Source organism: Carassius auratus, chromosome 30, assembly GCF_003368295.1.
Source record: "Carassius auratus strain Wakin chromosome 30, ASM336829v1, whole genome shotgun sequence".
NCBI classification, from domain to species: domain Eukaryota; kingdom Metazoa; phylum Chordata; class Actinopteri; order Cypriniformes; family Cyprinidae; genus Carassius; species Carassius auratus.
Window position 1 is genome coordinate 2,411,499 of NC_039272.1, and position 16,674 is coordinate 2,428,172.

General features: G+C 36.4%; 1 protein-coding gene across 1 annotated transcript; it reads right to left on the reverse strand.

Moving 5' to 3' along the window:
• Nucleotides 1-638: 638 nt before the first annotated feature.
• Nucleotides 639-7,708, reverse strand: fdx1b (ferredoxin 1b). The gene is made up of 4 exons (XM_026210753.1): nucleotides 7,517-7,708; nucleotides 4,630-4,757; nucleotides 1,889-2,018; nucleotides 639-917 (listed from the first exon to the last, which is right to left on the reverse strand). Exons 1-4 carry the CDS (start codon nucleotides 7,657-7,659, stop codon nucleotides 803-805), a joined length of 516 nt encoding a protein of 171 aa, XP_026066538.1. The 5' UTR covers nucleotides 7,660-7,708; the 3' UTR covers nucleotides 639-802.
• Nucleotides 7,709-16,674: the final 8,966 nt, after the last annotated feature.

A 16,674-nucleotide genomic window follows, 5' to 3' on the forward strand; every position in this document is an offset into this window, starting at 1 on the left:
TAAGGTTTACTTATAATTTTAATAAAGTTTTCAAATAAATAAATATGTGTAACAAAAAAAAAAAAGATTATTTTCAACCCTCATTCTGACCCTCTGTATAAAATGACCTGTTTTAAGGGGCGTGTCCTTTAAGACTTGTCAGAAATCAGCCACTGTTATGATTGGCTAATGTTATTGCATATGAAACAGTATCGACACCAAATACAAATCCTGCCACACCACAGAGTGCCACACACATAGTTTCCCATAAAATCACGTTATATTTGTCCCAAATTGTTGTAAATGTATATGACTTCATCCTAGGCTTAAAGATTGTGTGCTGTGCATTTTTAAGCACAACATTTTTCTTTCTGACAGTATGCTTCATGTAGAGAGCCAATAATAGCCATAGATCGCGCTTTTTTTCTTTTTGTTTGCTCTGTTTTGTCAAACACCATACTTAGACTAATTTATATTATATTATACTTATATAAATATTTGATATGTTCCCTTTTTTGTGCCTGTCAAAAGCCTAGCTGTGGAAAAAGATCAAGGAAAATTTGAATTCTCATGTCATGACCCCTTTAAGGAAATAAATATTCACCCTATTCTGTGGCTGTGTTAAAATTAAAAAATGTTGGATGATATATACAGAGGCATAGTGGATCACATTCATTTTTATTGTTTTGTGTAATTTCAAAGTACCATGTTCATATGCTTCAAAGCAGAACCAAACAAAAACAGCTTTGGTAAAGAAAAACGTCTCTTACGGTGTATTAAGTGTTAAATTAACATGGAAATTGTACATGTGACTGCTTGTGTATCATTTGTTGCTCACTGCCTCTTGCTTTCCTCGCTGATCTTTGATTCCTTGCGGGACGTGAACTGTCATTCCATCCATCCAGCGCTCCACAGTCACCTGACACCCCAAACGAGATCTGAGCCAATGACAGAACAGCAGCGAAATTAACAAAAAATAATAATAGTATAGTTTAACTAAAGCACTGTTTAGTTTGTATGTTATTATTTTCTATTTTACAAACCATTAATGATACTATATAACTTCTAGCACATTATGTCAAAAGTATATACGTTCTGAATGGCATCTAACTTCCTTGAAGTCCTCCTGTGTATTTGCTTCAATGTCTGTTCAAACAAAAGTTGTTTTTTTATGTTTTATGTTGAGGATTTAGAGAGGATGTAGCTGATAGGAATCATGTATGATGCATAATTAACCTGCCAGCAATGCACTTCAGTTTACTTGTGCTCAGCTCAGTTCTATTTCATTTGCACATTGTTGATGTCTTAAAGTACTCTTTTTTTCCTGTCATAATTCACCAACAATTTAAAATCATTTCTTTATTGTCTAAGATGCACTCATGTGATTACAGACATCCCTCCAAGCAAAAACACATTTTACCCCACACCCCAACCTTTGAATAATACATGATTAAAACTCTTCAATTAAAGTAACATTAGTACCAAGATCACGGCTGTCCCTTATCCTTTTAATTTGCTTTCACGCTCAAACTTAATCAGCATACTCAGGGTGATTCATTCAACAGCATTTGTGCACATTGTGATGCAGAATGTGATGCTTATTGGATACACCTTCAAGATGCATGTCTACAAGGTGGAAATTGTAACAGCATGCTCGCTAACAATATTTGTTAATAGAACACTGAAATTGCATATTAATACCCTGGAAACAGGGCTTCTATCTCTCTCTCGATTTCCAGCAGTCTAGGAGTTTCCAATTTGCAAGAGTCATAAGCTGTTATCAATATGCAGAAGACTCACAGACCTTCTGGGAGAGGTGGGATGTCTGTGATTAGCACTGGATGAATCCTTCTATAGCACGTAAAGCTCTACTGACTTTACAATTATATTTTAGATCCAGGTGTCTTACGTCTTGGTGAGTCCGTAAGCCAAATCCAGCATGTCAACCTCTTCATCCACCACTGGCTCCAGTTTGTCATACACACTCTCCTCAAATATCAGGTGACAGGTGGAACAGGCCAGAGTGCCCTCACATGCTCCTAAGACACAAACACACACATGCTGGGTTTCCATATTTGATGAGGACATTCCATAGACGTATATGTGATGGTTTTTATATCGTATGAACTGTATTTTATCCCCTTACTCTAACCCTACTCCTAAACCTTCCAGGATTAGAACAGAACCAAATTTGTATTCTTAAATTTTTTGCCAAGAATGCCAAAAACATTTGTAATCATTTTCATTCAAGAATGCAAAGCATCTAAATAAATAGGTAAATACAATTGATGTACATAGTACCTTTCATATACAGATACATCTCTGTAAATTAGAATGTCTGGAAAAATTCATTTATTTCAGTAATTCAAAACTTGTGTATTAAATAAATTCAGTGCACACAGACTGAAGTCTTTGGTTCTTTTAATTGCTATGATTTTGGCTCACATTTAACAAAAACCCACCAATCTCAACAAATTAGAATATGGTGACAAACTAGAATATGGTGAGATGCCAATCAGCTAATCAACTCAAAACACCTGCAAAGGTGATCTGATAGTCCAAAAGATAATCATTGACACGGAGGGTAAGCCACAATCATTCATTGCCAAAGAAGCTGGCTGTTCACAGAGTGCTGTATCCAAGCATGTTAACAGAAAGTTGAGTGATAGGAAAAACTGGAAGAAAAAGATGAACAACCAACCGAGAGAACCGCAGCCTTATGAGGATTGTCAAGCAGAATCATTGAATTTGAGTGAACTTCACAAGGAATAGATTGAAGCTGGGGTCAAGGCATCAAGAGCCACCACACACAGACGTGTCAAGGAATTTGCTGACCCAGTGGTCCAAAGTCCTCTTTTCAGATGAGAGCAAGTTTTGTATTTCATTTAGAAACCAAGGTACTAGAGTCTGGAGGAAAGGTGGAGAAGCTCATAGCCCAAGTTGTTTAAGTCCAGTGTTAAATTTCCACAGTCTGTGATGATAAATAAATAAATAAATTTATGCATTTAGCAGACACTTTTATCCAAGGCGACTTACATTGCTTTCAGGCTGTCAATTTTTACCTATCATGCGTTCCCGGGGAATCGAACCCCCAACATTGGGGGGTTTGGGGAACCCCCAACGCTTGATAGAGCAATGCTCTACCGATTGAGCTCTGGGGTGCAGTGTCATCTGCTGGTGTTGGTCTATTGTGTTTTTTTGAAAACCAAAGTCACTGCACCTGTTTACCAAGATATTTTGGAGCACTTCATGCTTCCTTCTAGTGACCAGCTTTTTGGAGATGCTGATTTCATTTTTCAGCAGGATTTGGCATCTGCCCACACTGCCAAAAGCACCAAAAGTTGGTTAAATGACCACAGTGTTGGTGTGCTTGACTGGCCAGCAAACTCACCAGCCCTGAAGAGGTATTGTCAGGAAGAAAATGAGAAACAAGAGATTAAAAAATGAAGATGAGCTGAAGGCCACTGTTAAAGACACCTGGGCTTTCATCAGCAGTGCTACAAACTGATTACCTCCATGCCACGCTGAACTGAGACACTAATTAAAGCAAAAGGAGCCCCTACCAAGTATTGAGTACATTTACAGTAAATGAACATACTTTGCAGAAGGCCAACAATTTACTAAAGATTTTTTTTATTATTGGTCTTATGAAGTACTCTAATTTGTTGAGATTTTGAATTTGTGTGTTTTTTTTAAATGTGAGTCAAAATCATCACATTTAAAAGAACCAAATACCTAAACTATTTCAGTCTGTGTGCACTTTATTTAATACACAAGTTTCACAATTTGAGTCGAATTACTGAAATAAAAACTTTTGCACGACATTCTAATTTATTGTATTAATTATTATATTTATTATATATATATATATTTATTATATATAATTATTTTATATATATATATATATATATATATATATATATATATATATATATATATATATATATATATATATATATAAATTTTTGCACTGACAGAATCAATTATTTGTGGGATGACAGTAAAATATAAAAGAAAAATGCAAAAAAAAAGAGAAAATGATTAAACCATTTGTAGGAGCAGTTGGGTATTCTCAATGTTTTTTTCAGTTGAATGTGTCAGCAAGGGAGAGCACCTTCCTTTTGACAGCTTTGACAAATGCTACAAAGTCTGAATCACCATATGTGTGTGGGAGCTGGAAAAAAAAGATTATGACACAAGAGCAAGATATAATCTTACAGAACTATTTATAAGTTAATATAAATATATCTATCTATCTATTTATCTATCTATCTATCTATCTATCTATCTATCTATCTATTTTTTTATGTAAGGGAAGTATAACAACAATAACACGAAATATAACTTGTTTTTACTAGGGGATCAGAACGTCAAATTGATCCTGGCTTGAGAAGATGTTTTAGTGAGATATACATCACATCAGAGAAAAAAGATGAGCATTTCTGTTTCATGCTGACTTCAGGTCATGTTGACACATCGAAGCCATAACAAAATGGTTAAGAACAGATTACATGGAAAACATGCAGAAGGAACATGATTATGGATAATATAATGCCACACACACACACACACACACACACACACACACACACATTTAAAAAAAGATGTGATTAAATGAAGCCTAAATTACACAAAAAATGGTCTCATTACCAAAGCCACTGATGTCAAGATTCTTCTTGATAACCACGTCCAGAAGCGTCTCTCCCTCTGTGACAAACACACTGCTCTTTACCCCCGACTGATTTACAAAGTGCACCAGCACTTTAGAGCCAGAGGAACTGAGAACACACACAGATAAACACACTGAACTCATTTCATTGCACTGATGTTCTTGGTAAAGAGAATTATAAACAATGGATTGACTTAATGTGTCAAATAGTGTTAAAGTGAAATGCAATTTCAGAGCAGGAACAAGGGTTATTTTATTATTTTGTTTAGTATGCATTTTAAAGAGGTAGAATCTGCTGTGTTCCACACTAATTTACCTCTTGATTATACAAGGATGTTAATTAGTTTTGATCATTCATTGTGTTTGCAATCTCTTAATCATTCATATGGAAGGCAGGACCCTAATGATTGCTCAGTTGGGCATTAATTAATTGACTGACAATAACACACTCAACGGACACCTTTGGATTTTGTGATTCCAGACCAAATGAAAAAACTCAAAACTTGAATTAGACATTTGTCAAAGAACATCGTTGCATTAAACATGATCTTCTGGCCTTTCTTAGTCTTTAAACAGTGCAGTTAAATAGCAAAGCCCAGAAAAAGGCTACAATTTGAATGTTTGTGGACTTGCTATGAAGTAGAAAATGAAAAGTAAATTACCCTCCTCTCAACACAAGAAAAATGACCCTGACTTGGGCATTTGTCCTTCTCATTGCATTCATGTGAACAGTCATAATTGAGCCATGGGTTTCATTATTTGTCTGTCCAAGTATTCATGTCACTATGCGTAACTGAATAGTCATTAAATACACATCATCTCATGCTCACAGCGGCAAGGCCAACTGTAGCTCCATTTATGTGTATACATGCTGGACCATGTTGAGCTGCAAGTCTGTTAGTCCAGCTTTGCAAAAATCTGACTGGCACAAATTAAGATTTTATTCTAAAAATATAATTGACTTTATAAGTGACTATTATTTACAAACTTGCTTTGGGAAAATTAGCATTTTAAATGTAAGTGAATAAGGTGGTTCTGTGAAGCAGATGACAAATACCATGTCAGATTTACTTTCCCCATTCTAGATTTTTTTTTTTCGTGATGACTCATGCACTATGCACAACACATTTCACTGTCACCCATCCATGAAGAGCACAGTGTTACATCCCTGCACGGTTTGACAGCTGTGTACCTTTTTAGCTTTGGGTTATACTCCCTCAATCACACTCTTCTGAGTTTTGGATTTACCAATACATTAATTTATGTGGGTTGGACTAATTAATGGAGGTTGTTCCAAGTTACTGAGGCCTTATATTTGAACTATTTCTTTCATGTAGAAAGAGAACTTGTAATTACAATTTCTATGACTCTACTTGTAAAGCACAGAAACTGAACTGACAAATGTATTTTACTGCTGTACACTCTTAAAAGCCTGTTTCACAAAAGGTAGTTTGTGGTGAAAAGTTCTTCAGATTATAAAAGGGTAATGGTTCTATAAAGAACCTTTGACTGAATGTTTCTTTGTGGAACCAGAAATGCCTATTTTTAAGAGTGTACAGTATGAGCAAAAGACACTTGTTGACAGATGGACTTGTTGAGCTTGAGTCAAAAGCAATCAGTAGCCATTCAGTCTGATATGTCAAGGAATGCACATATCTTTTCTCAGATTACAAATGCCAAGGCAGATGGGGAATGAGTTTATTTTATCTGCGCAGCATTGATAGAAACACCATCTGATTACAGGCTGTTCAGAACAATCTGGTGTGGTCGGATGGAGAAGAAAAGCACCTCTGATTCCTGTAGAAACTCAGTGGGTTGACAAGAGTGGGCTTTTTCACCTTTTCTTACCGCCTTATAAAAGAAAAATACTAGTAGATATTCACCACACAATGCTGAAGAAAGCAAATGTTTCTCCTGTATGTTGAGTGCATTAAAGCTAGGAATACAAAGGTCAGAGGTCATGTGATGTATTAAATAATAAGTGCATTGAGAGTTCTAGAGATCTTTCAAAGGCTAAACATTCCCAAAGCCAAACATATGATGAGCTGATTTAAAATTCCTTACACACTTGTTATTTTCAGGTTTTAGGAAATGCAGTACATAAAAACAAAAAAACAACAACAACAAAAAACATTTTCTCACCCTCATGCCATTCCAAACCAATTTTTTTTTAATATATATATATATATATATTATGTTGACTGCAAAATATGTTTTTGTTTGGTTGTATAATTGTATGAACAAAAATGTTTCTTCATGAAAAACGTTTCTATTGTGGATGAGAAAAATGTCACCTGCTACCTAAACCTACTAGTTACTAAGAGCAATTACAGTTAGTCATTCCTGGCATACATCATCTATCTTTCAACAGAGAATGGCTGAATCAAACAAGACGGTTATTATCAGAGTGTGATATGAAGTATAATGTGTGAATGATCCCAAAAAAGCAACCCAAAGTGTTTCATTTTCACTCAAGCGAAACAGACATATAACTGTAATTTATTCTCCACATACTGTAGGATCGTAGATTATTTATTGTTAAAAATACTCTTTATATTCAGTATTCTGTACCTAAAGGTAATAAACCTGGGTCTGTGTGCAGTTAGACTAGCGACATGCGCATATTGTGTTTTTCCAACCCCACTTTAGAAAGGTGTGACTTCCACAGTTATTTTTATTTGTCCATTAAAGTAAATGAGCAGATAAAAATAGTCAAACCACATTTGCTACACTGCTCATGAAGATGGCTTTTAATGTGGTGATGAGATAGTACTTGGATGGTATGACTTGTTGTAAGATATCTAGAAGTTACATATTCCATGTACAGACAACAAGTGAAACGACAAGAAAAGTACATTTGATCCTTACCCATCTGTCTGGGATTGACTGCAGAGTCTGGGAACTGTGTGAAGAAATCTTGGATGCGTCCTCGTGGATCCTGGGGCCAAGCTTGAACGGAGCAGGACCTGTACACACTTACGAAAGGCCATGCTGTCCTGCTGTGCAAGCATGTGTGCATCTGGGTCTATGAATGAGGAGGCTCTGCATCTAAGTTTGGGGTGTTCTTGTTTCAAGGACCAAACCTGAGGTGGACAAGGTTAAACACACAAAGAACAGGAGAGACAGAGTGAAGCCTTGGTCTTAAAGGGATAGCTCACCCAAAATTGCAAATTCAGTCTTGAATTACTCACCCTCAATCCTTTCCAAACCTTCCTGTAAAACCTTCATCCATCTTCAGAACTCAAACTAAGATATTTTTGATGAATGCTTTTTGTGCACAAAAAAAAAAAAAAAAAGATTTTATTCAACAATTCTTCTCTTTCTGGGCCTTGAACATGATATCTGCTTTGCTGTCTATGCAGGGACAGAAAGTTTTCCGAAGATGAATGAAGGTCTCATGAGTTTGGAACGACATGAAGGTGAGTAATTCACTCATTTTTATTTTTGGGTGAACTATCCCTTTAAAGATCATGAATAGCTTACAGAAGAGAAACCAGCACAAATCAACACACACATTGTCATCTGAAGGTATCCTGTAATACTGGGTCAAGGTGCACTCAGATGTTGATCTCGGGATGAAATCAGATCATGAGATTCTGATCAGGTCAAATAACGGACCACGGGAGTCAAATCAAAGTCAAACTAAAGGACCTCTCTCCCTGATACAATATCAGAAAGATTTCTTTTCATTCTTCATATTTGAACTTGACAGACTATGTAAAGAAATGAATCTGAGAGAATTCGCGCATTAAAGAAAATATGTAATCATCATCATGGAACAGCACCAGTTTGAATGTATTAAATGTATTTGTGCACCATTAGAAGAAAACGTGTTATTTTAGCTTGAAATAACATCACACCTGCTTCTGTTCTCTCTGTTCTCTCTCTGTTCTCTCTCTCTCTCTCTCTCTCTCTCTCTCTCTCTCTCTCTCTATATATATATATATATATAGACATACTCTGAAAAAAAATTGCTAAAAGAGTTTTGGATACTTAATTAAAAGTAGTAATTTCAATAATAATGACTGAAATAATAAAAAGTTATTATTAGCTGAAAATAATTTAAACTATTGTTTATTTTACAGTACATGGGCTGTGATCCACATCCTTTGTGTGTGTGTGTGTGTGTGTGTGTGTGTGTGTGTGTGTGTGTGTGTGTGTGTTGTTTACTGCTGATATACTGTTGATCACTACTGTGAATAGTGCATGATAGCACCAAGGTTTCCTGGGAAACTTCATTCATTCAGCCCTATAAGGAATACATTAAAAACACTGAACTTTGACTAAATATAATTGTCATATCACTAAATATAAAAAAAAAAAAAAAAAAAAAAACGATAATGTGATTTAGTATATAATATAATATGATAATATAATTCAGTATAATAATAGTTTAGTTTAACCTGTTTTAACCTGTTTTTTAACTGTCACTCACGTTTTTGAAGATAGACTTGAATGTGCATGATACAAACCTAAATTTTTATAATTCATGACTGAAAACATTTTGTAACATGATTTTGATGTGCCATTTACATGGTAATGCAATGTCTGATTTTAAAAAGGGTTTTAAAGGATGAATTTTGAGATTTTATGTTTTCAAGTGATATATAACTTCTGATGATTTCTAAAATGTGATAGGAAGTCTTTTTTTTAAACAAAGGTCAAAGCTCCTTTTGTAACGTAGATTTCTGAGGGTGCACTCTTGTCATAAATTCATCTATTACTTTTCCTACATAATTTTAAACAAAAAATATTGGTAAAATATATATTTGGGAGTCTTAGACCTTTCCAACGATATATCGTTTTATCAAGATTAGATTAGATTTGATTGTAATATAGTATAGTCAACGTAGGCGCCCTGTATACGGGACGGGGTGATATTTAACAGGTTAATAGTTTATTTATTTTACTTTATTAATATTATTCATTTCTAATAAATAATGAGCAGCATTGGAGAAAGTGTAATATAGAAGTCAGTTCTTAGTCATGGGTCATTTAGTCACTCTGACCAGCTAAAATGTGAACAAAACTCTTTTAAAACTCTTTTAAAAAAACAGACCAGCTAATCAACTTAGGCCATTTGAAGTTTTAATGAAGCTTTTCTTTTCTTTCGTTTTCTTTTCTCAGCAGGGATAAAATAGCATTTAACAGCATTCAGACAGAGTCCAATGATTTTATGTTACAAAACATTCACAGCCCTGCCAACAAATATTGGCTTTATGATGAGATGCAAGGAAGCAGCTTTGATCTTAAGGTCATAAATAATTTTTAGAGGACAAATCAGTCTTGCAAGAAATACACACACATCTAATGTTCATCATCTTGATTCTCAATGTGAGATTGATCCATTCTGAGAAAACTGTTCTTTTCATGTAACTTTAAAAGATATTTCTAAGGATATTGATTGTTTTTCCAGAACCTCTTATAGTTTACATATCTGAGCAATACAGTTTGAGCCTCAGGCAGGGTTATCATAGTTAACTTAAACTAAACCATAAAAAGAAAGAAAGAAAGAAAGAAAGAAAGAAACTTTACTGGAAAAAAATATGTTAACTAAAAAAAAAACGTTTTATTTTATTTTAATTTAATTTATGTATTAACATAAAAAAAACGATATAGATAGATGGATGGACAGACGATGGATAGACAAATGAATATAAAAAAACTACAACTGATAAAAATTACAAAAATAAAATTTAAACTAAAAAACTGAAAATGTAAAAATAAATATGGATTCAAAATATTCAAAATAAAAAATATGATAGTATCTAATAGTACATGCTATTAGTATAATAGTACAAAAGCTTCTATAATAAGATTCAGCCTCACAAACTCACACTCATGTTCTGTATCATCTGCACATTTACAATACTGCAATTTACTTATTTTTAGTATTCCTGGTAAAATGTATTCATTAATTTCTTTACAAATTAAAATGTATCTATTATTATTATTATTATTATTACTTATATTTATTATTTATTATTTATAAATAGTAACAATCTCTCAAAAATATTAAAATCTATTATGTCATAGGGACATGGCCGTAGCCAGGCACTGAAAATTAGTGAAGTCCACTAATCCACTAATTATACTATACTATACTATACTATACTATATTTATATTATCTGTTTTGGAGCGATGATCGTATTTAAATCATACCCTATTTGTTGCATAACAATTTGTTAATACTTGACTATATATATTGGGTGGATAATTTTATCAGTTATGCAACCATATTTGCTGTTATAGTTTTTATTTAAAAGCATTATGTAGCTGATAACTTTATGTGGTGCTCTTATGAATGTTTATATAGTGTTGATAATGTTTCTGACTGATAATATCATGATTTTTATTAATTTTTTATTATTTTTGTCAGCAATAGTCTGTCCATGGACTTTTTTTGATTACTGCCGGTTTAAGTGCTGTCGATAAAATAAACAAAAACATTGAAATAAATAAAGTAATTTATTAAGAAATTATTTCAAATCTTTTGCAGATTAGATAAGATAAAGATATCGCTGAAGCTAAACAGCAACTTCCTGCTTTATTCTCTTTCTAAAGTGTCTAAGTGAAAATGATAAGTCCAAAAACGCTTACAGTAGCTGGATCTGTATATAGCTGGATCACAAGCCTCGTTCACTCCTCCAGCATCTTGCAGTGATTATTTTCATACCACTGGATGGTAAACATTCAGAATTAAACTGAATGTTTCATATGCAGACATTCATATGTGTTTAGCATCAAATTTGTCATTCAGAGAACACATTTCATTTTTTTTGCACTGACCTCGTTGACCTCATAGCTGGGTATGGGCCTGATTAAGGAATATTCAGGAGCTGAGAGATGCCATTTTAATGTTTCCCAGATCGCTGAGCTCTGTCTAGAATCTGATGTGAAATGTGTTTGCTATTTATGTGCTTCTGATTGGTCTACTGATTGCTTTCACTCACTGAAAGGTTGTAAAGATGCCTCAGGGTTCAAAGCCAGCTGGTTTTCTATCAATAAAACACATATTACATGCTCTTGTGAAATACTTATATAATCAATTATATAAATACTAAATAATATAGTTTCACAGAACTGCTTACTCTTCTATTGCATGCTTGTCAAAAGCAAAAACCTTGACACTGAGCGAAAGAGAGATAAGTGGGCTATAGGAAGTACCACTGGATCTCCAAGATAAATCTTTCTATGAATGTACTGCACAGGCGGCTTACACTTTTGAATGTGAAGGATAATTTACCGTCAGACTTCATGGGAGACATACTTAGCAAAACACTTTATGTTTTGTATCTGTCAGCTCCAGAGGCTTTCTGAAGGCCAACATGAAGAATTTTAACCTTCAACTGATAAGAGTGTCCATTAACGTGTGCCTGATTGCCTTGAGAAACTTGAGGGTTGTTGTGTAACCAAACATCTGAAAATCACTGGATGCAAGTAACCGCTCCGAACACAAAACACTCCATACCCACAGGCCATGGAAACTATTGTGAAAAATGAAGGTTTGATTATTTTTTTACACAGTAAAAATGTGCACTAAAAATAAAGCAAAGAGGCATCATAAACAGCTGACAGAAAACAAGTCATAAATGTTTACAGTATCTCTGATACCTTTTGCCTTTAGGCTCTTGTCTGAATTGCTTCCCTTGTAATGTACACTGTTCATTCAAATGAAGGCTTATTAATATTAATATTAAATACAACACCTGATTTCCAGTTCCAGGGACACTTCACTCATGATGCTTGCCATCTTATCTGTAGAGAAAAATAATCACAGAAGAGCATTAATCTGGGCTGAAGCAAACCATTCTGTTTTAACAGTCAACATCATTCATATACTGCTGTAGAGTATATTGTTTTATTCCTGATTGATCTGCCTATTTTGCTAAAGCATTGAAGATGAAAATGTATTAATTTATAAATATTTTTATAAACACATCCAACAGAGCAGAATTCATCTGAGCAGGAGCAGGATTCATCCAGCATAATAAAAGGAACACAAATATTTTTTTATTTAGTTGAATGCAGAAAAGCCATTCTGATGCTATTTTTTTTTTTTAATAACAAATAGTCAAAATAACTGAAAGAACATGGAACAAAAAATTAGAAATAATTTCCATATTTCCTGTGAAAATGTGCAGCTACATTTGTCACCATGACACATTTTCAGATAATGTGTTGTGACAAATGTGTTTACCTCTCTTCGTTGGAAATAGCAGGTTCCCCGAGCTTGATCATAATCTGGTAAGAGAGATGTTTTTCAAAAGATTAGGTTCTTCATGTTATTAGCATGTTCTTTTTGTTTAGTTTCTGCCTGTACCAGTTAGAATTACAGATCAAAGAACATCAAAATTAAAAATTTTTTCATTTGTCATTATCTTATAGGACCCTAATGAATCATTTGCAATAAGGACACCACTAACACTGAAAGAGAGAAGGCATACAGATAAATAGTAATGAGGATGTAGTAATGTATGTTCTTTGCTAGTACCGGTCATTAATATTGGCCTTGAGGTTTTGAGTTCATGTTATTTAATGTATGCGACACATTTCTATAATCAAAAGCAAGGTCATAAATGATTTTGAAAAATATTTTTTTTAAGTTGTATTTATATTCAATGATGTAGGCCTACGTTAGGTAATAGCTGCCCAACTATATACATACAATAATGGCATCCTACATTAAGTTAATGAATTGCATATTTTTGTGAATTATATGATATAGTGTCTGTTTTCTGGGGTTACAGAGGAGTTATGCTAAACATCTTAGCATTTCAGAAAGGGTCAGTGTCTCAAGGGCTGCATAGTGTCTGTCACAGTGGTTCTCAATCTGCGGCCTGTCACAGATTCAAATGCGGCCCAAAAAATGTAAAAGTTAAAAAATAGCTTTTAGTTCTAGAATTGATTTTAGTTTTTACATTAATAATATATATATATATATATATATATATATATATATATATATATATATATATATATATATATATATATATATATATATATATATATATATATTTATTTTCAGACATGAGCAGACCTGTACTTAGGTAATTAACATTCCTTTTCAGTTGGTCACTATGAGCAATGTCGGTGACCGACGAATTGGAATCTCGCTTAGAGAGACCTCTCCATTTCAACTAAACGAGCCAATGCACATCAGCATGTGGTGACTGCATCCAGCTGCTGCTGATCACAACATGAATAAAATTAAGCACCAGGTGCAACGCATAATAATATATGAAAAAATATTTCATATATTATTTTCAGACATGAGCAGACCTATAATCAGGTAATTAACATTCCCTTTCAGTTGGTCACTATGAGCAATGTCGGTGACCGACGAATTGGAATCTCGCTTAGAGAGACCTCTCCATTTCAACTAAACGAGCCAATGCACATCAGCATGTGGTGACTGCATCCAGCTGATCACAACACAAATAAAATTAAGCACCAGGTGCAATGCATACTCTTTTAACATTTTCAAGTTCAGCACGGTCAGCACTTCAGCAGCAGTGGTTTTACTGTGCTGAGTGGATTACCACTACGATATTTCACTGTGTTGAGTGGATTACCGCTACGATATTTCACTGTGTTCAGTGGATTACCACTACCAAATTTGTGTTGCAAGCAGCCATCTCCCCAGTGAACTACAGCACATTAAAAGAGCAACTTCTAAAAGAGCATTCAAAGGTGGACATATTTTTAAAAGACAATGTTGCGTCTGTACCACTTGATGCTGCGTCTTTTTAAAAAAGACGTTGGGTCTGGGTATAGGTGCCTTTCCACCCTTGCATTTCTGGATGCAGTCATTACCTGGTGCTGGGTGATGGTCATGCCCAGACACATGAGGTAGCGTTTGTGGATAAGTCATGCTCTCAATGTGGGAGGATGACTGTTGTGGATTTGTGGACAAGGCTCTGTTTCCTGCAAAGGAATGGGATGTCGGATGTCGATTGCTGCATCGGAGGATGAGTCAAACTCTGCTGGAGATGATTATCCTGCAGATGATTATCCTTTGTGTGGCCAGCAATGGCATCCAAACCTGGAGGTGATGACTATGATGCCTAGGCTGCCAATATGGTTGGGCTCAAGTGAAAGCCTCCACCGCATCCTGAACCCTTGAGGTTGGACAATTGGTTTCTTGGGGGAGCATGCGCTGGTTCCTTTCTTTCTGGAGGTGTGTGATGAGCTCACTGGATCGTGGATGGCACCTTTCACTGCCAGAAACCGTTCTGGTGGCACATCCTCCATCGCCACTTTTGATGGTGGAGCAGTGCAGGGGTATACGTAAGTCACTCCGGTGGAGTGGTAGGTTCATATGCAATGTGTTCAAATATTGTTGCAACTTAGCGGGTCAAGCTGTTGCTCCCCTACCGGGCATGTATGCACTCACTGGGCCTGCCTTACACACCCTGGGGTTGTTGCAGGTTCATCAGGCCAAGGCACTGAAGGACCTGCACAAGGGTGGTCACTATCCAGGAGTTTGCACCGCTACTGACCTTGTGCTACATGCAACGAATCCACTGTGCGGTCTCTGAGCCAATTGATGTCCACTACGGTGGTTCAGGAGAGCCATTTCTTGCAGTGTCTTACTTCTGTGTGGGAGACTGACAAGTCTAAGTTTTTAAACTCCCCCGTGTCCCAGACCAGCCTTTTCAGTGATGCCCATTTCTCTGCTGCACAGAAGCAGACCGAGGGCATCAAGCACATCCTGCCCTAGCGAGCAGCTGCTGCCTCCACCCAGTGGCAGTGCCTCAGTCTGCTTGTCCTGCTCCCTGAATCTGCCACCACCCCTGCCCCTGCAAAGCAAACACAGCAGCCTCCAGCAAAGCTGTGCCATGGAGCTGATCGCAAGGCAGCCACCCTACCGGTCCAGCCCCCCGCCAAACCCAGCAGCAAGCGGATAGATTGAGAAGTCTGGAGAGATGGAGAAATCAGCTCTTCAGGTACCACTTTAGAGCCAGTGGTACCCAAAACCTTGACAAAAGAGAAGTTTCCTCGATCTCTGGGTCCCCAGAGGGATCACACTCACCCTCTTCTCTCACCGGTGAGCAGCAGTGGGCAAGTTGGCGTTACTACGGCTACAAGAGGTAGTAGAGATTCAATCGTCTTTTCCTGCACCACTGCGGGTACATCAGAAGTTACGTTGGTGCCACTTTTGCAGTATCTGGGGGTCTGGCTAGAGCTCCCCAGTTCATCTTGTTGGCTCCTGCAGTCCATCAGACTTGGCCAAGTGATTCAGTTCACCCAGAAAGTGAGTTCTGGAACTGATGCCTTTCAGTCATTGAGAAACTCCGCCTTTGTTTATAACCACTCCTCTAGCCCCAACTGGCATGCTTTGGCCCAAGGTTTTTGTCAGGCCAAAAAACATGGGCCTTTTGCCCCAAGGAAGCACTGATGAGGCACGGTCAAGCCCAGGAAGTGACAGTGGAAACGGGACTGGCTCTGGCAAGAACTAGCTTGTCTTCTTTTGGCCCGGCAGTGGAAACACGGGCTACATGCCCAAGTTTCCAACTACCCCTTCAGGGATCAGGTAGTGAACCTGCAAGTGCTGCCCCCGTAGGAGGCAGACCCAACCTAGCTTTGCTTTGTCTCATCTGACCCTTGTAGATGGTATGTAGACCAGACACAAATCTTCAGTACCACAGATCAGCTCTTTGTCTATTACGGAGGATGGCACAAGCAGAGGATTGTCTCTAAGCAGAGGATAACCCACTGGATAGTGGATGCCATAACCCTGGCTTATCAGGCACAGGGTGTGCTGTACTTGCTCAGATTGCAAGATTACTCTACTTGAAGTGTTGCATCCTCCTGGATGCTTTCTCGTGGTGCCTCACTGACAGAAAAAAACAAGTAATGCACTCAACCACCGTGGCCTGCTTGCACGCTCACCACTCAAGGCTCTATTGCTGAAGAAAAAGCACATTGAAGCTTGTTTAAAGTTTGCTGCACAACATTTAGACAAGCCTGCAAAATACTGGGAGAATATACTCTGGTCAGATGAGACAAAAATTTTACTCCA